The 27,106-nt window shown below is 39.5% G+C and overlaps 3 protein-coding genes across 3 annotated transcripts; all 3 read right to left on the bottom strand.

Moving 5' to 3' along the window:
* Positions 1–240: 240 nt before the first annotated feature.
* LOC135619220 (pentatricopeptide repeat-containing protein MRL1, chloroplastic-like) lies at positions 241–21,429 on the bottom strand. Its single transcript, XM_065121027.1, has 20 exons — positions 21,017–21,429; positions 19,482–19,662; positions 18,266–18,550; positions 17,906–18,137; positions 17,637–17,700; positions 17,403–17,547; positions 17,181–17,296; positions 15,484–15,612; positions 15,141–15,314; positions 14,876–15,040; positions 12,071–12,211; positions 11,747–11,846; positions 6,756–6,864; positions 6,594–6,685; positions 6,271–6,361; positions 5,450–5,681; positions 5,262–5,351; positions 3,433–3,481; positions 3,025–3,118; positions 241–748 (listed from the first exon to the last, which is right to left on the bottom strand). Exons 1-20 carry the CDS (start codon positions 21,329–21,331, stop codon positions 508–510), a joined length of 3,045 nt encoding a protein of 1,014 aa, XP_064977099.1. The 5' UTR covers positions 21,332–21,429; the 3' UTR covers positions 241–507.
* A 572-nt stretch (positions 21,430–22,001) lies between these two features.
* On the bottom strand, positions 22,002–22,949 carry LOC135619221 (uncharacterized). The gene is made up of 2 exons (XM_065121028.1): positions 22,792–22,949; positions 22,002–22,699 (listed from the first exon to the last, which is right to left on the bottom strand). Exons 1-2 carry the CDS (start codon positions 22,797–22,799, stop codon positions 22,141–22,143), a joined length of 567 nt encoding a protein of 188 aa, XP_064977100.1. The 5' UTR covers positions 22,800–22,949; the 3' UTR covers positions 22,002–22,140.
* A 721-nt stretch (positions 22,950–23,670) lies between these two features.
* On the bottom strand, positions 23,671–26,623 carry LOC103994990 (heat shock protein 83). The gene is made up of 4 exons (XM_009415473.3): positions 26,387–26,623; positions 26,145–26,286; positions 25,494–25,774; positions 23,671–25,401 (listed from the first exon to the last, which is right to left on the bottom strand). Exons 1-4 carry the CDS (start codon positions 26,522–26,524, stop codon positions 23,854–23,856), a joined length of 2,109 nt encoding a protein of 702 aa, XP_009413748.2. The 5' UTR covers positions 26,525–26,623; the 3' UTR covers positions 23,671–23,853.
* Between the last annotated feature and the right edge of the window lie 483 nt (positions 26,624–27,106).

Below are 27,106 nucleotides of genomic sequence, written 5' to 3' on the forward strand. Positions count from 1 at the left end.
CATTTTAGCCATTTGAAACCTAAAAAGAACCCCATCAAAACACAAGTTGTAGCATGAGAACCATACAAGTTATGCACGACAAAAAAATTAGTGCAATTTAACTAGGAAACAGCGATGAACACCGACCAGCTAACTGTTAAACCTCAACAACTCGACCATGATACAGTAATCCACGACTATGATTTGATGCCATGAACAGCGTAAGGACATCTACTATTGAACTAATATGCTCAAGCTGGATGCTAAATACCAATAATCCTGGAAATTTATCGAGATGATAATACCATTCATACCATAATGCTGATTCATCATTCAAAACATGCTACCTTCACCTTCAATGTTGGACATGTACGCAAATGGAAACATTTTGTATCCTGTTCTAGATGATAAAAAGAGGTTTGAAGCAGAACTACCATATCAACAATCATATTGGCGACTGAATCTTCGTCCAATTATTCTTCTTGATCCAAACATGAATAAAATCATCAGCTGAAGTGATGCAGCATGTTATTCAAGAGAGAAATTTTTGCTGATCCGAATGCTGCGCTGCTGATCGGCAATCCCTTTGGCCAAACGTGCAGTTGTTGGAATCATTTCTGCAGGTCTTCCTGAAAAAGATGTGCTGGTAACCCTTGGTTTAAACCACCTTCTCAAAGCAAGACCATTTATTCTAATTTTCCCATATGATTCTTCTCCTTGATAAGGAAGGCCCAGTCTCCTCAACAGCGAACCAACTGCCTGACCAACCCTGTATTGCATATAACACCTCAGTTACCACAATCAAGATGAAGTATACTGCATAATCAAACGCAGCATTGACACAATGCTGATAGCTATTGTCTTAATGTGAAAAGCAGCAAACCTCTATATAAGAACAACTGAAAAGTGCAAGTATGCCACTAACATAATCCCAAAGCTATCATCTTAATGCAAAATGCAGAAATAAGTTGCAATATGCACAAACTATTTTTAAGTATTCAAGTGTATGCAAATGTGCCACTAGCATTATCATGTGCATATTCCTAGATGTTTTAATATGCGACAGTTTGTTTCTTAATAAGTGTGACATTAGCATTCAAGCAGGACTCTTAATAACTCATATTTCTAGAGCAGCATATCTCCTACTTGCTTTATTTTACCCATAGTATATATAACAAGGAATGCAATTTCATCCGGTTTGGTGTCGTACAGCCCGTATTTACCGATCCAACTGTTGGTCCAACCGTTGACCAACACACAAACCAACCCAATTTTGATTCAAGTGTAAAACAAGCCTCACCACTCAGTAAGCCCTATGAACCAAGCAGTAAGGCTTCTGAACTCTGCTTACCGACTTAGGCTCGGTAATGACCTTGGATTGGGCAGCCCATTTTTTAAACAAATATTTAAAATGAAAAATTAAAACCCTAACTTATCCTCTTGTGTGTTCTCCCCCACATCTGCATCTGTCGTCGCCCGCATCCCTCACCGGCACCCCTCACCGTTCGCTCACACCAGCCCTCGTCAATATTCTTCTCCTTCTCCTCGTCCTCCTTCAGTCTTCTGCCCTCTTGCACCTTCTCCGTCACTGCCTTCTACCATCCTTTCCTCCACTGCATACTTCCCTCCTCTCTTGTGCCACTGCCCCACCGCCCCTCCTCCTCTGCCTCTGTTGCCTCCTCTCCTTCTGTGCTACAGCCTCTCCTCCTCCACCACCTCCTTCCCTCCTCTCTTGTGTCACAGCCTCTCCTCCTCCTTTGCCGCCACTGCCTCCTCTTTATTTTTTCAATTTTCGATTGATCTTTCAGCTTTTTTTTTCATAAAACTGTATCGAGTGTCTGTACATTGTACTTGGAGTACATAGCAATGAACGCAGTGATTTGAAAAGCGCTAGGCGCCAAAAGGCACTAAGGTCCAAAAACACCCGACTCACCCGAGTGAAGTGAGACGCTAAATATAAAAATATAAAATATAATTAATAAATATAATTATTTAAAATTTTAAATAAAAATATGCTATTAAATTAAGAAAATATAAGGTACAAAATCACAATGTCACATTAACAATAAGTCTCAAAATTCAAAACAATAATTTCAAATAAATAAAAATTAACAATATTAAAATCAAAATAATATATTATTCAAGGTTCGCAATACCGTACCGTACCGGTATTTCGACCTGGGCTCGATACCGGTACGGTACGGTATACCGAGCGGTACACCCAGGTGTACCGACTACTGTAGCACTGATACAGTAAACTGCTACAGTACCTCGGAACGATAACAGTCGGTCCGCGTACCGAAAACCTGTCGGACCGGTACATACCGCCCGTACCGGACGGTACGGCTCAGTACGGCAGACCCTGATATTATTAATCTAATAAATACAAATACTGTTACTAGTATACAGTTAACAGTATACTGTTAACAATATACTATCGAAAGAGAAGAGAAGAGTAGAAGGGAAGACCGAGGGTGCTGATTGAGAAAAGCGGGAGCGGGAGTGACGACAGTGGCAGTGGCAGCGGCAGCGGCATCGAGAGCAACGACAGTGGCAACAGCGAGCAGCGGGAGCGGCGAGCGACAACAGTGGCAACGAGCAGTGGGAGCGACAGCGTGAACGGCGAACAGGGTTAGGGTTGGGGAAGTCACGCTGATATCAGTGCTTTAGTTGGTTCAATTGAACCAACTAAAGCACCGGAGACCGAACCAGACCTAAAACGCTGGTTCAGTCACTTGGTTTAACCCAGGCGCTCGCCTGAAGCTCCCGACGCTTGGGCTTAGGCGGGTGCCCAAGCGGCACCTTTTTGAATCGCGCCGCCTGGAAATGAAGCGAGGCACTAGGGCCTCGTCTCGCCTCGCCCGAGCGCCTATTGAAATCACTGACTGGACATACAAGGGTTGGTACAAGATTGCATTCCTTGGTTTTTCATAGCCTAATAATCATAAAGAATGGAGATTGAACGGATGAGAATATCAATAAAAACTTTCAAATGCTGCCTAATAAAATAATCAATGTCATAAATTACAATCAAACATCTTTCACCTTCCAGCAAGGCTAATTGTTCTGTCTCCTTTGGAAAACTCTATTTGTGTCCTTTCCGTAGGTAACAAAATTGTGATATTTGGTAGCCTTGAACCTGCAAAAATAACCAAGAAGTTTTAATCAGCGGGGAGGCAAGCTAAGATCAGTGAGATGCTAAATTGACTTATTTCTTATGCGCAAGTCTTTGTACTATTATTGCTAGCACAATATGAATAGCATTATACTCTCCTCTCCATCACACATCCATGAGTGATATATCTAAACTTGATCACATATGTGTATTGGCAGTATCATCTCAACTTATTTTGGAAATGGAATTTGAAACTCATTCTATGCTTAACTATGTAAGAAATAATGACTAAAAATAATAATGTAAGAAATCAAGCATCAACAAAGAAGCAAGATCACCAGCAGCAAGCCGATACTTGAGACCTTTCAAAATTGTTAAGAGATACACCTGAAACATTTGTAAAGACTAATCAGCTATTATAAAGTGGTACATAACTCTCATATTAGAAATTGATCATTATCAGTATCTCTTTACCACAAAATTTAACTCAATTAAAGAACTATATGCAAGAACAGCTATGAAAACTAGAACAACAGTACCTGATAATAGACATGCATGTTTCTCGTGTAATGCTTAAAATTACAAATTATCAGATATTGAAACTAAAAAATTTCTGGGTGTTAAACCCTAGTCATATAGGTTATTCTACAATGGCACATAATAAGCACAAGCAACACAAACACAACAGAGTTTCTCCTCTGTTGTTTTTTTTCTGCAAGGCCTTGAGGTTACTTATTAAAAGCATGAAATAAGTACATATGAAAAGAAAGAACAAAGAAGAGGATAGAAATTATAAAATAAAAAGGAGAAAAAAACACAAACGAACTTCATACCTCTCTGCAGAAGTCAGAAGCATTCCCATGAAGCTGACAAACTGACCCTTCTGATGATAGAACAATATCATGATTCAATCCTTTGAAAATTCTGTTGTTGCTTTCATTCCAGACAACAGCCTATTAGCTGTTAGGCTACTAACTGGACATCAATGACCAGGCAGCTGATGTGACAACCTAGGACATGCCCACCAGTCATACCACCACTGGTGCATATGCTAGAGGCTTCCAAAGTGCTTGATAATCAGAAGCCATGAGAAACCTACGGAATATGGCTGATCGATCACTTCTTTGTAATTTGTATATCGGCCACTTTCATTATTAGCAGCATCCGGAACCATTTTCTACTCAGTTTTCCTTTATTTGGCCAAGGATTGAGACATCAGTCATACCACCACCGAAACATATGCTAAAGGCATCCAAAGTGCTCTATGATTAGAGGCCCATGAGAAACCTATGTAATATGACAAATCAATCACTTCATTCTTTCTATTCTTTTCATCCTCACTTTCAATTCTCACTCTCTGAAATCATTGTATTTTCAACAAGATAATGTCGAAGTTTGTTGCTCTAAGTAGTTTTCCCTTGAGATCATATGTATTAAATATGCTGCATGAAGAAAAAAGCATGTTCTCATTCTCATGCAGCATTGAGCATGTCCTCATCACAATCAGATATTCTCTATCTTCTCTGACCTTATTTGATGAATTGTGAAATAATTTAAATGGTGTTCTAGATTATTATCTATTTTACAAGTAATTTCAGATGAATATTCACAGTGAAATCATCACTCAGATCCCCACCATTAAAATTCAAGTAAACAATGCAAAATTTTATGTTACCTCAGCAACTGTTTTATTGTAAATTGTTCTCAAGCAACTTATGCACTTCATGATGCATACAGCCAAAGTTGTTCAAAATCCAAAAAACAATTTAGAAATAAAAAGTGCTAGTTGATCAGGAAATAAAAATAAAATTCATTTTTCTCTCTAAATTCTAAGCCACATTCACGGATCAAACAAGTCAAGTCTCGATATTCTTAAACCTATTTTCTCTAGTTTTACCCACTTAATGCTTTCCTTCCTTCAATTCCCATGCAATTAAAGCAGGCCTCATTACTCCAGAAATGTTAGTTACTTAAAAATGGAAACTGATACATGAGGCTTTGTGCAATCTTATTACATCTGGATATGGGATTGTTTATAGAAGTCAATCCAAATGACAATTTTAACAAAATATTGTTTTTCTTATCCAAGTGACAAGAACTTGAAAATGACAATAACAGACTAAACAATAAAAGTTAACAGAATTCTGAGGTTTTCAGGCAATCAAACCTCAGCGGTATGAATCTGCAATTTCCTTGCATCAACAACTGGATTATCTTTCATCGTTGCACGTGGAATTACTCCTAGTGAAGTAGCTTCCTGAGTACTAAGATTTAGGTTAGTTCCTTCGTGATGAATACATCAATGAAACTAAGCATGTAAACCAAATAGTTTGCTGCTGCTGCTGTTGTTCTTACCTCTAGTATGGAAAAAGAACGGATATCATATTCACCAAAACCATCTAGCAGTGAACTCACATTTGAAGATCTTGAGGAATCAAAACCTATTCCCAGGTTCTCAATAAATGTTTTTCTTAATGAAGAATCACGTGGAAACTGCAGGCATCCCAGCACTTGCGAAAAAACTTCAATTGTAGGTATGACACCAGCTTGAATGGTTTCACGATAGACCATTATTGCTAGTGAAGTCCTGGTAACATATCAACATCTAAAAACATAACATGCTGAAACCTTTCACCATCACTTACTTCATAATTAAGATAATTATCATGTATAAAATTTTGAGATATGTATCTAAATGTAGACTATGCTGTGTAAGACATCTTCTATTAATAGTTTCTTCTCTTGTACTTGTCGCACATCCTTAAGTTGACAAGCTATCATTCATTCCATTTTGGTTGCTTGGGAGAATATGCTAGGTCATTAAAGATCACCAAAGTGCTACACCTAGCGCTAAATAGCAAAAGCTTACTCCTTTGATGATGTCCTCTCTCATATTCCTAATGAATATTATAAAACAAACGATCCCAACAAATAATGTCACATTCCTAGCAGCAGGCCTAGGAAAACTAGATCCAATGATTACAAAAAAATAAAAGGTCTAAAAATGAACTTTTTACAGAAATTTGAGAAAGTCTCTTATAAAATAAAATTAAAATACATTCAAATAGTCAAATAAACCTCTCCTCCCCTCAACTAAAGGATTGTAAACTAATCTTCAATGTCCATATGTGATATTTTCAAGATTAGAAAAGATAAATCTGTTAATACCAACATACCATTTACTATCAACTTGTGGCCGCCCTGTGTTGAAAGAAACAATAGGCTCACCAAGTGAATAAGCCTTCTTAAAACTGTATAAGCACAAACCTACAAAAAGAGCAATTAAGTTAAGAGAGAAATCTTAATATGGATTGACGAAACTGACATCAATAAAGATCCTAGAAAATGTGTAGTTACACTTATTTAAGCTTCCAAGTATAACAAACCAAAGCCAGATAATTCCAAGCCAAGACAATCTCCTACAATTGCTTAACAAAACAGAAAAGTGTATTTTTTGTTCTTGCGAAAAATTAACAAAATAGGTAGTTCACAAAATCACCAGTCAAACAGCGGCACATAATGATATTGGGAAGGACGCGATCCCTTTTTGCTTCTCCAAAGAGTGTAAAGGCCAATTCAGCTTCGCCATTTCTTTGAAACCAAAAGTTTCTCTTCAGAAAATGACCAGTAATGTAAATAGAACTAAGTTCATGACCATCACCTTTCACATGCTACTATGAGGACAGAATATGTAATTTCATTTGGTTGTACACCTTTTTTTTTCATTTCATCAAGAACTTCAACAGACTTCAGTACTTGGTCAGCCTCGCCTGCACACATATGTAGTTATAAGCCATGGACAATTTTAAGAAATTTCATTTCATTTAGTAAGAATTCAGAGAGTTGGAGGAATGAGACAACAAATCAACAGATCCAGAAAGTTCTATGATGCTTTCATGATTGACATAGAAAATTATACTTATAGTCATAGATATATGAACGAAAATTTCAAACCAATATATATAATCACATCCTTAACCATTACAATATATTAAATTATAAACAAAACATAAATTATGACCCTTAAATTCACAAATGACAGGTACAAATCAATATACATAGGCCCAAATGAATAAATAGACTCTTCATTATTGCAGATTTATCATTGAAAAGAAAAGGTAAGTATTCATTGTCCTCTTTTAGAGGTTCATTATTTAAAATAGATAAAGTATGATTGTACCAATTAACATTGAGATACAAGTACAAAACCAAAGTTCTAAAGGTCCATTAACAGGGACACTGGACGGCACCCAAAACCATTATAACCTGTTACGAGGGTGATAATGACTTAGAGGGTGACCCAAGCCAAAACCATCCTCACGAGGGTTCAATTTGAGTCTCCATTATAACCAATTATGATGGTAATAATGCATTACGGAGTGATCAGAATCCAAACCACCTCTAAGAGGGCTCAGTCAGGGTGTCTTGGCCATCAACAAGCCATCATTGGCCTTTGTTAGCGATAAGATAATACTAGGATAGTATTGACAGGCTTTTCCAGAGAAAGCTCAAGACAAATATTGATTGTTTGATGATTAAACTAAGACAGAAAGGACATTTTAAAATATCTATAAAGGGATTTCCAAGGCCAAGGAGGATTCCTAAACCCAACAAGAGAAAGGACAACAGCTTGTGATAAACATTTTATTTGTTATTATTTTATCATATTATTTTGTGGTGCTTAGTTTTTAATTAAAACCTCGTTAATGCCCTATGCTTCTTAATAAAAATAGGGTTGGACAAGCCTTTAAACAACTAATATTGTGTCTTGATTCTCTTGAAAGTACTAGAGGTATCTTTAGATAGGATATTGCAGATTGACTTCAGTTCATAATAAATAACCTTTTCCCACAAGGCTTCTTGATTAGTTATATATAAGCATATAAGCCCCGTGGGTCCAAGAATTATTTATCTTTTTCAAATTAAAGAAGGCCCCTTGGACATAAAAATTTAACTGTTATTACTTTCACTGTTCTAATAGAATTAAAAGTTTGATCTAGTTACTTCCTTCTTCTTAGTTTTAAGTACTCATCTTCTTCAAATTAAAGGTGGCCCTGATAGAAAGGACAGATTTGATATCCTGCAGCCACTATCAACCATCCATCTCACTTGAGCCCGTGTGCATAACCCAGCTTACTAGAAATAAGCCCAGCAAGTTTTACATAACAATTTGACACACCATCCTTCTCTTTTCTGTGTTGGGAAAATCGCACCACATATTCTTTTAATGACTCAAATGGAAGTAATCAGCACTTCAAACTTTACATATCAATCAACCAAACATCCACTTTTGATTCAGGAATAACTAAGGCATCATAATATCCTGCACTCAAAACTCAAAAGCTTCATGTTTTCAGCAAGACCAAACAAATATCCAGAATCATTCATTGGTAGGCAGCACATGAGGCACATGGCACCATTCGGCTTGCTACCAGGCAGCTGCATCATACTAGAGGTAAGTACTAGGCCTACTAAGACCTTTCTTACAAGACCACTGCAATTCGTAGTAGTAGGCCATATCATATTTATTGTTAGATTAGACCTTTTAGCCAAGTAACTTCCATTTGAGAGGCCCTAAACCATGCCTCACAATGTACTTCAAGCCAACTTACTAGTACACTAATCTAATCATACACCAAATCCAATCCAACACCATTTTCTAATGCGGCATTAACTAAGGTATCAGGAAAAAAAAAAAAGAAAGAAACTCAGAGCCATTTTGTTCATTATCTGGTAGGTTTACTAAACTCAGGAATTATGTAAGTTTCTATAACTGAATAAAACAAGAAGGGTAATTCACTATTAGGTTAGGAAATTCAGTGCATTTGTTATTACATTGACCCTCAAAGACCACATTGGTAGTAGCCTCATGAATTGGACCGTCCTTATGGAATTCATGAGTCAAGATTGTTTTCCGTAGCATGATTTGAAACACAATCAAGTAATAACAGAGTGTCCAAAATGAAATTTTATCAAGATACAATATACAGGCTAGAATGGCCTATTCATGGGACGACAATCTTCCTACCTTTAATTCAACAGTCACTTGCAGTTGCCATATCTTGCCCCCACAAACAACCCAAGCATAGAAAACTGTTAACAGTTCAAGCTTTCAAGTTAGCAAGGTAGAAAGAGACTAACCCCACCTTGGAGATTTTTGATGAAAGAGGCCATCCAATAAACTCAAATTCAATCAGACTTCAACCAAACTAATTTTAATTGGATCAAGATTAGATTATCCATCTCAGTTCAGGGACAATATAGCCGCTAACCAAAGCCAGTTAAAGTATAGCCACCTGGTTCATAACAGATTGCGCTGGCAAGAGGCATTAGAAGAGAGCTAAAAGAGCAAGGTTGAGTGTTTGACAAATAGAAGATTTGAAACCTATGTGCGACAGCAAATCAAAGCAGGATCACATACTATTATTTCATTCAAGAAAATGATAACTGACTTATGAAACATATCGAGTTACCTCATTGTTTAATCACAAGAACAAGATTAACACCGCCATTAATTAAGTAAAAATCTAGGTTACCACATTTTCTACTCTCAAAAGCAAAATAAAATCAGTCATTATTTAAATAAATATCTAGATTGCTCACAGTGATAGTAGAACAGATAACAATTCTGTTGAATCCCGGATTTTGATGATGAAATCAAGATTATGAACTAATAAGTGTACGAGATAAATAATGCAAGAAAACTTCAATCATGGACTCGAACCATTGAAGCAAGAGAATCAGACATTGGGTCGGAAAGCATCATGTCAGAAATTAGACGTCGAGCCGAAGGATTGGTTGACGTGCCATGAGTTCGGGCATTAGGCCGGAAGGATCGGGTATTGCGCTAAGAAGATCGGATGCTGCGGGAGGTCAATATGCCGAAGGAAATAACGATGCACCAAAGGTTAGGACGAAGTGTCAAACGAGCAGATGACATGCTGGACAACATGTTGAAGGCTTCATGATTGTAATTGGAGTCGTTAAGTCTTGATCGGAGTCATTTAGAGTCTAATTGAGTTGGTTTTAGGGCGTAACCATGCCAACTTGACTAGGAGCCCATTGGGCCTGAACCAAGGTTGAATTGGGCATGTCAGAAGGCCAATTCAGTGACCTGGGGTTGGGCTGGGCGATGGTACCACCTGTGAACTAGAAAGTACGAAATATACTTTTCCGGGATTCCTGACGATAGTACCACCTAGGCAGGCGGTGGTACCATCCAGGCCAACGGTAGTATCGCCCAGCCAAGCGATGGTACCACCAGAGTCCTAGTTCCCAAGCTCTGTCAGGCAGTAGTACAGCTAGTATCCTGAAAATCTGAGGATTTGAATTTTTAGCTTCATTTTTTAAACCATTTGGGGCCTATAAATACCCCACTCATGCTTGCTTAACAAAGTAACAAAAACTTATGATTTTAAGTGTGTAAACTCTCTTAAAGTGTTGAGTCTCTTCATCCTTGAGTCTAGAAGTCATTCTAAGGGAGGTGTGAGATCTTCTTGCAAAAGAGAGGTGTGAAAGTTCTCTCCTAAACCTGTGAAAAGGAGAAAGAGTTGTAACAAGGATAGTTGATCTTCGCTCATTGAAAAGAAGATCGGTAATGAAAGTCGGTGGCCTCGAGGAAGAGGAATCGGGAGTGGATGTAGGTCGAGACGACCGAACCACTATAAATCTGGTTTACATATCTCGTTATGCTTTTCATTGCTATTACTAACTAATTTAGTTGCTCACTACCCTTACTCATATTCTAAGTTAAACACATTTCCGATATGTATTTTTCAATTGTTTTTCAAATTGGAACTTTATTTCGAAAGCACTAATTCACCACTCTCCCCCCCCCCCCCCCCCCCCCTCCCACCCTCTTAGTGCCTTTATAACAAATACCAACAAGCATATACAGTTCGATCCAAGATATGATTAAAAACCCATTTTTGTATAATGGCAATTGCGAACTATTGTGCTATCTATAGTATCTGAAAACCTAACTACACAAAGCTTTCAATATCAGTATTTCCTTACATTAGTCACCATCAATTACTAGTAAGTCATTAAAGCTCTTCCTAAAATAATGGCTACTCTTGGCTGAAAATAACATCTCAATGGAGTTCACTTCCAGATTGAGTTTGATGAACAAATTGTTTGTAACACCTTGGTTTTCTCCCACATCAGGAGTGCCTAAAACTTAGGTTGACTTATAAGAGTCTGATGGCTGTACTAACTTAGGCTTAAGCATTTTAGATCAATGGCTTAGACTCGACAAAATTAACAAGACAATTATACCATCAGGTCATGACACTGTTGGGGCTAAAATATGGTCAGTAAAATCAACTTTTTAACAAGAGACATTATTTTGTTTTCCGATTCACATATTCAAACTCAATTTATTATAGAAATTTTGTAGATTATTTAGCTACAATATGATCATCTCTGAATGTTTCAATCTGAATAGTTTGCAGCTCTATAGAAGTGTATCAAAATAATTGATACAAAATTTAAAAAACCAAAATGAAGACAGCCACAGTACAGTTATCTGAGTCAGATACTTGCTAAATATAAAAGACCAACCAAGAAATAAAAGTTGATGTTTTCCATGGACTATACAGAAAAGAAAGAAAAGGAACTGCCATAACAAAGGTTCATGATTAAGAGACATACATAATGATGTGATTAAAGCATTCAACAAAGAAACTGTAGGAAGCAATTTTATTGCTTTAATCTCCTCATATAGCTCGAGTGCTTTCTTCCAGTCTTTGGCCTGAGAAAGAATGATAATTTATGTAAATAAACAATAACAGCCCGGCATAACGTGGTAACTACTTGGAGTCAGCGGTGAGTTATATTAAGGTTACAGCATATATCTATTACACCTAATTTTGACATTGTAAATAAACACCTATTCAGAAAAAGAGTAGAATGTTCACTTAGCATGAAAGTATTGCATGAATTAACATGACATGTATGCTGAATTCACCATCATACATTGCAACAAGCCCCCATCAAAGAGCTATATGACATATTTCCAACTTTTATTCCATCACTCTTTGCTTCTTGCAAGATTTTGAAGGCAGCATTTATCTTCCCAGCATGCCCAGCAACATCAATTATGGTGCTAAGAAACATCTGCATAGAACTTTCCAAGTATCAGGATGCAAAATTATAACCGATTCAAGAAGGTTTTCGGTAGGCAGCAACAACTTGTATAAGTAAATTAAACCAGACTCGCAAACCATTCAGCATTTGTTGTATACCATATAAATTACACAAAATCAGTTGAAGAGAACTGAAAATTGAATTGAAGTAAGCTGTTCACTTCACCTAAGCTGACAATTTCAATTTTAAAGACAGAAAACCAAATAACATTTTGTTATTATTCAAGTTTCCCTGCCCAAAATAAAAGCTGAAATTTGAACCAAACTGAATACACATTTGACCTACATTTTGCTCATTTTAACAACAATTGTGAAATATACAACTTACAAAAAACCAAATATATAAAAATTAATTACATAAATCCACCCAATCATAGATCTCCTTTTCGTCCAGACTATTACATATTGGTTCGGGTGTGAACTGGTATACAAACCACCCCCATTTAACTGTCAAATGGCCTTAATTAAAAAAATGAAAAGGGTTGAGATTGTGAGCCCTCTTCTTGGCAGACCCATCCTCTTGTTGTCGTATACCGTCCTCTCCACTCTTCTAGCTATCATCCGTCACCCTCTCCACTCTTCTAGCTATCATCTATCACCCTTGCTGCTTACTTCCCATCTTCTCCACGTCATATGACACCCTCTCCGCTCTTCTATCTATCATTTGTCAACCTCCGCTCCTCTAGTCATCATCCATCACCACCTACCTCTCCTCTCCTCACTGCTGTCCACACACTTCGCTGCCCTCTTATGAACTTGGAAATGCTTCATCCTCCTCTTCTTCCTTCTACTTCCTCCTTCCTCCTCTCTTTCTTCTTCCTCTTCGAGTTTTCAGTATAGATCAATATACTGTGTCAGTACACCGATACCGGTGTTGGTACATACCGATCTGACTAGGAACTAGTAAATACCCGATATGAGATTGTAGTCCTTGGTCAAATATACTTATAAAAATATGCATAGGCCTTTCTTTTAGCATTTCCTCCAAGAAAGTTTTATTTCCATATTTTCCATTAAGTACATTACAAATTTAATGATAAAATTTACATTTAATCAAATTAATATGTTTGAGCATAAACAAAATAATTCTAGAGAAATAATTTTTTTGATATAACTGCCAATTTTACCAATTAGTGTAAGCTAGAATACAAACCGATTATGATCATCGTTGTGTCACTTTTGCTATATACAAATTTCCTATACCATAAAAAAAATTTATAAACAATTATTGTCTCAAATTGTATATAGAATTTAAATTTCTATATCATTATTCTTAGAACTTATATAATCTGTGATTTCCTTGGTAAATTTGTTAAAAATCTAAAACAAACCCCACCTCCCCTAAGGACATCATACAATTAAAATCCCTTGAATCATGGAATTCTTATTGCAAGATGCTAATCTCACAAACACTCTCTCTCTCTCTCTCTCTCTCTCTCTCCCCCCTACCCGAAGGGGCAATGTCTATAGTCAGTGACATAATTAGTGATCAAATAAAAGGAATGTCATTTCATGTACCAGACCCATAGTTTGACCGGTACGCATTGATCGATATCGATGTACTGTGTGTCAATACACTGGTATGCATTGGTGCTTCGAAGGAGGAGAAGAAGAGAGGAAGGAAGACGAGTAAGGAGGAAGAGGGAGAAGGTAGTGGAGGAAGAGAAAGAGGAAGAGGAAGGAAGAGGAAGAAGGAAGAAGATGCAATGGAGGAGGAGAAGAGAAGAAGGAAGCATCCTGGGAAGGTGGGTAGTAATGAACAACAGTGGCATCTGTTCCATGCCCCTTGCTAAAATAGGGCTCATGTTTGCAGGCCCTAATTTAAATTGAAGTTCTTTATTCTTTTATTGGCTTGGATCGGACCATCCGAAACAGGGGTGATTAGTGTACCGAACCATGCACAAACTGGTACCATCCATTTCATACTGGTCCGGGTGAAATGGAGAACTCTGATCGAATGAATAAATAGGATTGACATCCCCAAGAGAAAGCTAATTCATCTAGAATCATTTCACTTAAAAGTGTTTCACATAGCAGATAATTATCTCTGGTCTTTTTTGCCGTAATCTTTCTTCTAAGCTTTCTTATGCACCTTAATCCATCTTTTTAATTAAAAAAAGCAAGTAGGCATTGCCTAATGTTGCCCAATAAACTATTATAATTCAGTAAATATTTCTTGCAGGTTTGCAGCTAACATTTTTTTTTCTAAAAATAGCTACATGGTGAATGTTAGACTATGTTAAACTCAAATTTATTACTTTTTTGCAGGTTAAAACTTTCAATAACTTCAAAAAATTTACATACAAGGTGCAAGCCTAGCCTGCCTTATGAGGTCATGGCCAACCAGATGTGGTCATCTGTCAAAGGTTTGGTTCATGTTGGCCAATTTAACATGTGATGGTCATCAATAGAATAAAAATCCAATTAAAGAAGCTACCATCCAGCACCAGAAATAGGGATGCACCAATATGTCTATGACACATAAATAATTGCCACTCCAAAAGCATCTCATAAAGATCAAATAGATAAGATGTCAAAATAATGGCAATTTAAATTAGAAATAAGACAAAGAATTTCAGTCAAAAGAAACCGCAAGAACTAGACTACAGCTTCTTATTTGGTGATGAAAAATTACCTCATCAGGTATGACTCCATTTCTTTTCATATCATCATAGATTTCAAGAGCAAATTGGAAATCACCTATCTGGCTACAACTCTTCGCAGCAATAGTGTAAACTTCTGGGGTGCCTGTTATGTGATACTCTTGAAGCATTTTGTAAACTTCACGAGTTCGTTCAACCTAACACAGGATCAGTAGTTCAAAATTCAACATAAGTAAACTAATTTAACATTAATTACTAGAACAAAAATGTGAAAAAATGAAATATGAGAAACTATACCTGACCAGCCTTACTGCATGCCTTAATCAAAGCACCAACAGTGACATGATCAGGGTCAATTGGTTTAGGTTCTGCCTTCATCTCTGCCAAGACATCAAATGCACGATCAACAGCTCCTACCTCACCACAGGCAGTGATGAGGGCATTGAATACAACTCGATCAGGCTGCACTTTCTACTGGCATACAAAACCTTCTTAAGTCCACAGAATATTACCAAATACAAAAAGGATAAATCATATAAGACAGAAACCTATAATTACAAAGCTATGATAAGCATCCAAACTAAGAACTACAATATCAATTAAAGCAAAGCCAGACACTAGAATATGTTCATGATTGTACCTTCGATCTCATAATTCCATAAGCACCAAAAGCTTTAGCCACTTGTCCAGCCCTTGCACAGCCATCAATAAGTGCGCCATATGTGTTGGCATTTGGTTCTATTCCAGCATTTACCATTTCATGGAAAACCTAGGAAGAAAACTATTGAGAATTTGTACAGATTTGGTGCTGAGTTCATGAAACACTAGCAAGCATTTTTTTTAACAACTGTTTTCACAAAGACTATCCTAGTTGACTAAGAATGGCTCCATGGCCTACACAACCAATTTTTTTATCCGTGCTACACAGTTAATCAAGAGTAGACATAAATTAGAAGCTTTTGGCCAAACCTGAAGGTTTTTCACAGACATATTAAGCTAAGAAAATTGAACAAAAGAATGTGACATCTGATAACATTTATAAAAGGTCCAAATTTCTAAACATATAGTCATTGCCAGCACTTTGACAATTATAATGCAGACAATGTCCAAGATGAATAAGTTAGTGACAACTATGACATGAAACCCTCCAACACATAGATACCAAAGATTACCTAAAGTGTTGAAAAATTATAAAAATATCTTTCCTCTCAAAATTTGTACCAGCAGTTATTGATTATATTGTGTTTAATGAAAATAGTTATTGTGCCAAAATGAGTACTCTCCAATTTTTATAGGGAAAATGAAAAAGTTCTATCTTAAATTGTAACCAACAAGATCTCAGAACCCAGACGTTCATTTTTCTTTGCTAACCAAAGTTTCAAAACCCGTCCATATATGTCGGCATGGGCTGCTCTTTAGCCAACCAGGATAGAACCAACAGTTTCGCCCATTTCAGTCAGGTATGGTTTGTATCACCTGATATTCATAGCCTTTTTTTTCTAAATAGTGACATCTCATATTGGCTCTGCCCTTCTCTCTCTTTCTCTCCTCTTTTGCCTCCTCCCTACCACATTGCTACTTCCACCTCCTCCTCCACCTACCAGTATGCATTACCACCTCCTCTTGCTCCTTCGCCTCCTTATTTCCTCTGTCTTTCCCTTCTCCTCCACCTCTGCCTGTTACTTGGTAACTGTATCTTCTTTTTTATATATAAATAATGATAGCTCCTCTCTCCTCCCTCCTCCACCTCCTCCTTCCTACATCACAACCACCTCCTACTGTTGTTACCTCTTCTTATATATATATATATATATATATATATATATATATATATATATATATATATATAGCTCCTCTCTCCCCCCTTCTCCCTTCTTCCTACATCACAACCGCCGCCTCCTACTCAGTGTCTGTCGTACCAAATCGTATCGTCCGGTACGGGCGGTATGTACCGGTCCGACAGGCCAGCAGTATGCGGACCACCCGGTACCGGTCCGCACTGTAGCAGTACAGTACACTATACACTGCACTGCTACAGTGTGCTGGTGCACTGTAGCACTGTACGCTGCACTGCTACAGTGCTCGGTACACCTGGGTGTATCGCTCGGTACACCATACCGTACCGGTATCGAGCCCAGATCAAAATACTGGTACAGTACGATATTGCGAACCTTGCTCCTACTGTTGTTCATTGTCACCTCCTCCCCACTATCACTACATCAGGAACTGGTTATTGAAATTTGAAAGTATAAAAGAAGATATTGCAGTTCAATCACAAGATTCACAACTACTCATCTAAGACTGTAGCTTCCACGATAAAGGAGAAGGAAAGCATACTTCAAACATAGCATCAACTTTTCCACTTTTGGCACAGGTTGATATCAGCGTAGTGTAAAGTTTGCAATCAGGTTTCAGTGCATCCTCCTTGATCAAAAGCATGACTTGAAAAGCTCCTAAAAGGCAACATGGAATCTATGCATTAGAATTTTGAAGTGAATACTCGAGCCATATTTTAAGTGATATTTAGAATAGTCAAAACTAATAGGTAGAATAAACGACCTTCAAAATCTTGAGAGCTTGCACATACAGATAGAAGCATATTAAATGTGCTCATCGTTGGGTTTTGAATTAATTTGCAAAACTGAAAAGCCTCTTTTACAGCCTTTTTATTCTTACAAGCTTTAAGAAAGCTCATATGATGAACCTGAAAATATAAGGACAATCAATAATCTGCACGATGAAACTCAGATAAGTTAAGCAAAAGCACGGGACATATAGAGTCACCGCAGTCACCTTGTCCATATCCAACAATCCCTTCCTTTCCATGCTTTCCAGAAAGTCGATGCATTCTGCCAACCTGATAAGCAAAGTCTGTCACTGGGAGACTTAAATTAAATGGGCCAGCATAAATTGTAGCAGAATAAAAACTCAGTAGATGATGTCAACTTGGAATGCTATTGGTAAGTTCTTTCTTCCAATACACCGACATTACCTTAAAAGCACTAGTTTTATGCATGAACCAGCTAAATCATTCACTCGGATAATGCTAATGTAAATAATACCTTCCATCCCTTAAGAGACGATTGTAGGTTCTCAACCATGATGACAGATCATTTGTACTTTTCTCAAAATTCCTCTTTGGCTGAGGCAATCTGGACAAGATTGTATCACCCTTTTTACATCTCATGTTTCTTCCTATGTCTTTGGCAAATTCATGCACATTTCTTAGTACTTTTTCTTCTCTTTTTGAAGCTTCCTTAAAGCATGACATAGGTGGTTGTTGTTTAGTAGGATCTGAAATTGACAAAGATGACTTGCTTGAAGCCAACTGAAGTTGAAAATACCTTGTTGTGACTCGAGCATAGACATTAATCATAAAATAAATAAGTAGAATACCTACTATTAATCTTTTCAAGCTTTACCTGCTGTAAGAAAAGAGCCTTTTGCAAGAGCGTCCTGATACCTCAGGTCAAGCATTAACTGACTGCATGAACCATTGTTTTCTTGAAGGATGAGATGAAGAGGTTCTGCACTTAAACCTTTAAAGCATGATAGAGACCTGAAGTCAAGCTGTTCCTCTTCACTGCAAGCAAGAGTTTCTTTAAGGCATAGGCTATTATCCCTAGTAAGCATGGTTTTCTGACCACCCATGGATGTAATATGGCGCAAATCATCAGCCTGACTGACCAAATCCTGCTTCTTCTTAGCTGAGAAAGTAAAAGAAAGTTGAACTTGTAAGGCGTGTCAGAACTACTACTGCTGTTGTTGTTATTCTGGCAGCAAATATGGTATTTTTAATGAAAACTTGTCTTTCTAGAACAATGATTTGTGGGTCAAAAGAATTATGCAGCCCTACAGATTATTCTATTTAGGTAACTACAAAAGAAAGCAGGACGTACTCATGCAGGTTGAAAAGCATAAAGTATCAACAATGTACATTCTTTTGTCTACGGCTGCAGGTACATCCAATTTATGAATGAAATATGGTAAGAAGCATGATGTTATTCAAATCAAAGCCATTTAGTTTGCGTTGGTTTAAGAAACCTAGCCCTCTTCAACTATAACTTCTGGTCTGCATCCAATACTCATCCACTATGAAATCATCACCGTACGACACACCACATTATGCAATTGTAAAAGAAAATGTTTGCCTCAGAATTGCTTTGGTATGCTGCACTAATGTGGGGTCAGACTAATACATATCACTGGTTTGGTATGTAATCCTTGACTCAGATTAACTAAAACATGGAACAAGCCATGTATTTTTCAAACATAATACTACAAGCACTTCTGAGTGTCCATCATATTTTAACTACAGCGAATATTTATAGTTGCAGGTGGTACTTCCAATTAGTATATAGAGGTATTTCTTTGTATCAGTGACCTTACATCTTAACAAATTCTATATTGCGTTACCAAAATATATTAGTATAAGTTACAGTGGTCAATCAATAAAAAATTATTCATCATCATGTTTCCTCTTTAAACTATTGCTGACCCAAATAAACCCAAAAATAGAAATGGATATGAAGAAATAAATCTTTTATATTGTAAAATTCACATAAAGGTCAATAGGATCATGCTACAACTAAATAGAACCAACTTGAATGCAGCCTACTGGTTTCTTAAAGGCATTACCTTGATCTAGATGCAAAAATCCATGAGGCCTCTCGGAAATTATATCACTTCCTCTATTCATGGTTTGTTTATGTTGACCGATCATAAACTCTTTCGCCGCACCTTCCTTACTCCTACTAATGGCATCTTGCTCACAGGGTCCAGAGCCAACCGTAACATCAGAAACTTGTAAACCTGAGAACTGTCAAGTTTGCACCAGAAGTTAGATTACAAATGGTTTTCCACATATTCACATAATCCTTACCTTATATGGAACTCGTTGACTAATAATTTAAAGACCTGTAATGAAGAGAAGCCTCTTGATTTCTCCGGTAGCAGTAGTGAAATGGTTACCATGCAAAATATATATTATTGTGACAGGTTGACTCTCAAAGATAACTAGGGTGGCTGAGAGAGGTGAATTCCAACCAATTTTAAGTCTACATCGTTGTAAATACCAAAGAAGAAGAAATTTGCTTTTTTTCCCAAAGTAGAGAAAAGGAGATACAGTAGAGAAAAAAGAAAGATATGGAAACAGGGAACAGAGACCAAGTGCGAGCGGAGACAAAGTTATAATCACCAAATCTCACAAATCCTTTTATAAAATATCCAAAAACAACTAATCCTAACCAGATTATTTATTCTAGGCAATGCCGCTCATCTTTATCAAAACACAACTCAACAATTTCCACTCCAGTCAATTTATTAAATGACAAGACGGACAAGCATATAATCGCACCTTCCCAATTAAGACAATTGAATAATGTCTACACCTGCCAAAGCCAAACAAAGAAAAGAGGGAGCGAACATGTAATCCCCAGTCCCTGAAAGTACCATAACCAAGATAACCTACCACATAATATGGTTACCTTATTCTTTTGTCTGGGACTGATCAACACTTACAAAGACCAAAACCAGTAACAGATAGTAAATGATAGCTGCTTGCCAAATATCATCCATATAATGGCTTAGATACAGCCCATAAGATCTGCACTCTGCCCAACTACCATGACTAATAGAGAAACCCAAACTGTGTATTTAACTGAAGTAAACTGGAGCCACCTCAGATACAAATGACAAAACTAAACAAGATTAATTATAGAATCTGTTCAACTGGTTCACCATCCCACAAAAACCCATACAAGAAAGACCTATGAAACTCTTTAAAGTGAAGCCCTAATAACTAAATAACTTTCCTAAACCACAATATATCTAAAGATAAGACTCCTTATCATCGATGCCATACTCAAATAGGCCTCCTTTCCTAAACTACGCTCGGATAGGACACTACATGATATCATAAAATAACAAAATAATAATAATAATAATGACTGAACACCTACAAAAATCACAGAAAATAGTGAATAGAAAGGGCAGACCCAATGCGCAAGGCTGTCACCGACAAACAAAATTACCAAAGCCTAATTTCCAGATATTTAATGAAAGAAGCACCAAAGAGACAAACTGTCATCGAACACTAGATACCGTACATTAATCCAAAGAAAGATCAAGAACGGAAAACACATTAGGAAGACAGAAGCAAAAGAACCCCTCACTTTGGGGGATTCACTCCTCCGCTTCCGCTTGTGATTCAGGTAAATGAACTGCAAGGCTGTGAAGGCAGCGACCACCGCGGCAGCGGTAAGAACGGAATCCTCGTACGAGAATTCCTGGGAGAGGCACCGGGGAGAATGGATTTGGAGGCCCGATTTCTTGAATCGCTTGAGGGAACGGAGGCCGGAGGGAGGCCGGAGATGGCTTGCGCATCCGAGGAATTCCCTCCGGGTGGAGAGAGGCAGGAGGCCCGGAGAGAAGGGGAGGGAGACGGAGCAGATGGGCCTTTGCGGCTTGGGGGTGAAGGCGACATCCATGAACGGAGATGGAGAGGAGATTGGGCGGAAGAAAGAGTGGCGTGGAATGGATATACGGGAGGACTTAGGGATCCGACGTGGGTGGGTCACTTGAGTCGACCGTTTGGCAAAGGATTTTTCTTTTCTGGGGTACCCACAAATATATACGTACATAATAGCAGCAGATAAACTATACAAAATATGTTTTATTTGTAGAGTAAAATTTAAAGCATTGATTCTGAGATAAATAAAAATTTTATATTTTTTTGTATTAAATTTATTAATCTTATCTATCGTTTGACGTAATAAATATAATTTTTTTCAAAAAAATAATTATATATTATATAAACCATTTTTTGTTTTTAGTATTACTCATAATCTCTATGTTAGAAAGAAATTACAGAAAATAATTAGAAATCCTACATTTAATTATGGTAATAGAATTAATAGGAAGAGATGAGAAGATATAGCAAGCGATGAAAGGGGAACAACAAAGTCGATTTCATTTATTGTTTTGATGTGTACGTTATACCTACTGCTCATCTGGAATGAGGGAGTCGGTGCGGCCCACACACCGTATCCGATTCTAGGGTTCCAAGCATCGTTACTTGGACTGCTAATTGACAGGTCTAATCTAATCCACCCCCTCTCTGTGCTGCTGCTGCTGCTGCTGCTAATTTGAGCGATGACGTGATCGAAAGAAGCACCTCAGATTGAGGTAAAGTTGTGTCCATCTAGAAAATGCTGCCCCGCATTACATTACATTGAAATCGGTAGAAAGATAACCGAGTTTGTGAAATCGAAGCGGAAGAGAAGAGGGAGGGTTTATATTAGTGGGTGAAGGCGTAGAAGATGGTGGCGATGTAGACGGCGAGGGCGGTGCAGACGAGGGTGACGAGGGTGGCGACGGCGCGGACGGCGGACTGGCTGCCGCAGGAGAGTAGGCCGAGGCGGATCTGGATGACGTCGACCATGGAGAGGAGGAGGAAGAGGCAGCCCATGACGGATCCGACGGCGGAGGCGAGCATGCCGAGGCGGAGCACGCGGGCGTTGATGTGGGCGCGGAAGGCCTCGTCCACGTCGTTGCTGTTGAGGAGGTTGATGGCCAGCTTGAGGCCCTGGGCGACGAGGCTGGAGAAGAGGAAGAAGCTGAAGGAGACCACCTCGAAGACGAGGAGGTTGCGGGCCACGTCGGGGCCGGCGTCGCACGTGGACCGCCCCTCCAGGCTGCGCTGGCCGGGGGCGGCGATGGACACCCCCACGAAGACGGCGATGGTGAAGAGGGAGTTCACGTTCACCAGCCCGTCCAGGGCCGTCACGTGGATGCTCGTCATCCCCCCTCCGCCGCCGCCGCTCATGGTGTACTCCTTGGGCTGGTTGTCCTCCGATCTAGGAAACAAGCAAACGGATCGAGCTGTCGCCTTAGCTTTTCCGCACGCCACCAACGAAGAAGGAAGGAAGCGAAAGAGACTATTACTTACGCATCCATGGAAACGAGGGAGTGGATTCCAATACCAAGCAAGCTAGCGTCACTCCTCTGGCCTTTGTTATTGTAAGGGATTGGAAGAATGGGAACCGCAACGGGGAAAGAGGAAAGGGTAAAGATGACGATGTGACGTCCAGCTTAGCCACAGTAAAATAACATCCGACCGCGTTGGTCTTTGATTGGCTTTTCAGCCTTGAGGTCTATTTCCAGGTCACGCAAAGGTTCGGGCACCGACCCCGCGAAAACAGCCTGTCTAATTTTAGTGGTAAAAATAATATCATCTGTAAGTGTAGCCAAACATCATGGGATTTATCATTGCTTGCGGATGGTCTGATTTGCCCGAACCTGCTTAGATTAATAATAATCTTTTTTTTAAGAAAATAGGTTTAAGACGGATTCGATTAGGCGATGTTTCAGACACTAGTCGAGTTGTTTGAGTTTATAGAGATGGTATTTATTGCCAAACGACGACCGTACTGAATCAGATAATTAGGTGGATGGATATATGTCCGATTCATTGTGTCGTTGGAAGCACTTTTGAGTCTCATTTCAGTTGTAAATAATGTTTGATATTTTTACATATAAACCAATATTTCTTTGCAGACGTAGCGTCTAATAATGATTCAATATGGCTTTCATAATAATATGATTATTAATATCAAACACGATGGAATTCGAGTTTCCCAACAATATAACGAACAGGTAGGTTGTCCTCTCGCAAGCACATCATTGCCCTAAACTTGAGGTACGACAAAAATGGTGAATTTAGACACTCGCCGAAATGGGAGTCGTGCAATCACTTTTTTCCCATCAAAATGTGGAATTCAATCGATTTATCACACTCCCAGAGCTGCGCGTAACAGAAGGAAAGACAGATTCAAGAGACTATCAAGAGCTTATATATATGCCAATACAGACTCTAGATTATTCACCAAGATTTATCACAGAAACTAAGTATTACTCCGGAGAACGTAATATTTGGGAGAAAGTAGTAAGCATGGACAATCGACAACAGACTGACACATCAACGGACTCGATCCTGTGCGCGAGAGACTTTTTAGTCGACCTCCTCCATCTTGCTCTCCTCATTGTCATCTTCCTCCAAGGCAGGCATGTCGGTGTCGTCGCCGCCGGCTTCGTCCTCGTCGATGTTGAGACCGAGCTTCAGCATCCTGTGAATCCTTCCGGCAAACGTGTTCGGGTCCTCCAAGCTGAACCCGGAGGTCAACAGAGCAGTCTCGAACAAGAGCAAGACCAGATCCTTCACGGACTTGTCGTTCTTGTCTGCCTCGGCTCTCTTCCTCAGCTCCTCCATGATCCCGTTCTCAGGGTTGATCTCCATCGTCTTCTTGCTGGACATGTAAGAGCTCATGCTACTGTCCCTCAGCGCCTGGGCTTTCATGATCCTCTCCATGTTTGCCGTCCACCCGTACTCGCCCGTTACCAAACAGCAGGGAGAATCCACGATTCTGTCGGACACCACAACCTTCTCCACCTTGTCACCCAGGATCTCCTTCATGGTCTTGCAGAGGCTCTCAAAAGCAGCCTTCTTCTCCTCCTTTTTCTTCTTCTCCTCTTCGGTCTCCTCCAGTTTCAGCCCCTCCTTGGTAGCAGAAACCAGCTTCTTGCCATCGTACTCCTTCAGTTGTCCCACAGCATACTCGTCTATAGCATCCACCATGAAGAGCACCTCATAGCCCTTCTTCTTCAGTCTCTCCAGGAAGGGGGAGTTCTCAACAGCTTTCTTGCTCTCACCCGTGATGTAGTAGATGTCCTTCTGACCCTCTTTCAGCCGGGTCACATAGTCCTTCAAACTCGTCATCTCCTCACCGCTCTTGGTGGAGTGGTAGCGGAGGAGGTCGGCCAACTTAGCCCTGTTCTGGCTATCCTCGTGGATCCCGAGCTTCAAATTCTTTGAGAAAGCCTCGTAAAACTTGTTGTAATCCTCCTTGTTCTCGGCGATCTCAAAGAACATCTCGATGCACTTCTTCACGAGGTTCTTCCTGATCACCTTCAGGATCTTGTTCTGCTGCAGCATCTCACGGGAAATGTTGAGAGGAAGGTCATCAGAGTCCACGACGCCCTTCACAAAGCCGAGGTACTCGGGGATGAGTTCCTCGCAGTTGTCCATGATGAAGACCCTCCTAACGTAGAGCTTAATATTGTTCATCTTCTTCCTCGTGTCGAAGAGGTCGAACGGGGCCCTCCTTGGCACGAAGAGAATGGCCTTGAATTCGAGCTGCCCCTCGACGGAGAAGTGCTTAACAGCCAAGTGATCCTCCCAGTCATTGGTCAGACTCTTGTAGAACGAGGCGTATTCCTCCTTGGTGATCTCCTCGGGCTTCCGAAGCCAGATGGGTTTCTGCTTGTTGATGAGCTGCCATTCGTGAGACACCTCCTTCACTTTCTTCTTCTTGGATTTCTTCTCGGTCTCCTCGTCAACTTCTTCGATATCACCCTCTTCTTCCTTGTTGTTGTCCTCGTCCTCGTCGTCACTGATCTCCTTTTCAGTTGTCTTCTCAGTCCACAAGTAGATAGGATAGCTGATAAACTCAGAGTGCTTCTTGACCAAATCCTTTATTCTCCTCTCTTCAAGGTATTCCAGCTGTAACCATTTGTTCCATCGATCAGCAACCAAACAACGAACATAATATGATAACATTAAGTACATTACTAAGATCATGGCAGGAACTGTACCTGGTCTTCCTTGAGGAAGAGGGTAATCTTGGTTCCTCTGCCAAGTTGTTCACCAGTAGTGTCCCTAGTGACGGTGAAGGAGCCACCGGCTTGGGATTCCCAGGTGTACTGTTCGTCATCGTTGTGCTTGGTCGTCACAATGACCTTCTCAGCTACCAAATAGGCTGAGTAAAATCCGACACCGAATTGACCGATCATGCTCACATCGGCTCCGGCTTGCAATGCTTCCATGAATTCTTTTGTGCCAGACCTAGCAATGGTCCCGAGATTGTTCACCAGATCTACAGCAGATACGAAACATACCGAGATCAGAATTGAGAGTTCCACGAGAGGTATTAGCAAGAAAATGAGCACCGAAAGAGTAGCTTTGAAGAGAATTTGTTTTCCATGAAATAAGTTATAGATTATTAGATAGGCTTAACATACATAACTTCTCCCCTGATGGGACACCTGCTAGTACTCTACATTCAAGACAGCAAAATAAACCAAATCACAGCTAATTCTGGTTAAATAGCCATGATCAATAAAATGCAAGCAAAACGAGACCAGAAACAAGAATACCGAGGACGGAGTGCGTGGGTTTCGTTTTGCAATTGAAACAACAAGATCAGGCACCAATCAAATCAAACGATTGGAGAAATAGATCTTTACCAGCTTTGGTCATGCCGATGCCGCTGTCGATAATGGAGAGGGTCTTATTGGCCTTGTCTGGGACGAGGCGAATGAACAGCTCCGGTTGCGCATCGAGTTTGCTCTTGTCGGTCAGACTCTCGAATCGGATTTTATCCAGCGCCTATCCAAAGCAAACACACAAACCCAAGTCAATCGCAGTCGACAAAAGGCCAATACAAATTCACCAAAATACCAAGATCAACAAATCCCAGAGGACTCACATCTGAGGCGTTGCTGATGAGCTCCCGGAGGAAGATCTCCTTGTTAGAGTAGAAGGTGTTGATGATGAGGCTGAGGAGCTGATTGATCTCCGCCTGGAAAGCGAAGGTCTCCGTCTCGCCCATCTGCACCTCCGCCATCGCCGGTCGCTTCCACTTCGCAGAAAGAACAGAGAAAAGCACAAGAGAGAGATCGAGGATTCGGAAACAGAGATCGGAGCGCGAGTGTAACGCGAGAGGAGAGAGGAACAAGGGATTCTTATATAGAATGCGGGGTTCGAGGAGCTTCCCAAAGGCATCGAGGAGTCTACCGGCCTCTGGAGACTTCCCCAACCGTCACGGCTTCTAGGAGCTTCCTCTGGCGACGATTCATTTCGTGGCGCCAAATCCATCACTCCAGCGGCGGGAAAAAAAGACAGATTGATAAATCCGGTTCGAGTCGGTTCGAATTTTTTGGACCGCGTTAAAATTGGCCGTAATAACAACCGTGGATTTCGATTCTTTAATATTTATATATCTTCATTTATTCGTTTTAGCACGATTCGATAAAAGCACAGATATATAGGTTTCGTATTTTTATTCATCATATGGATAATATATTTTGTGTGAGAAGTACCAAGGTGACTTATAAGCGTTAATGAACTTTTCTAACCGTAGTCGAGGTGTCAGCACAGCTCGATCTAGTTGTCAATGTTCAAGACCATCCTGAGGCCTTCGTCGGGT

The sequence above is a fragment of the Musa acuminata genome, chromosome BXJ2-8, assembly GCF_036884655.1.
Source record: "Musa acuminata AAA Group cultivar baxijiao chromosome BXJ2-8, Cavendish_Baxijiao_AAA, whole genome shotgun sequence".
In the NCBI taxonomy this organism is placed as follows: Eukaryota; Viridiplantae; Streptophyta; class Magnoliopsida; order Zingiberales; family Musaceae; genus Musa; species Musa acuminata.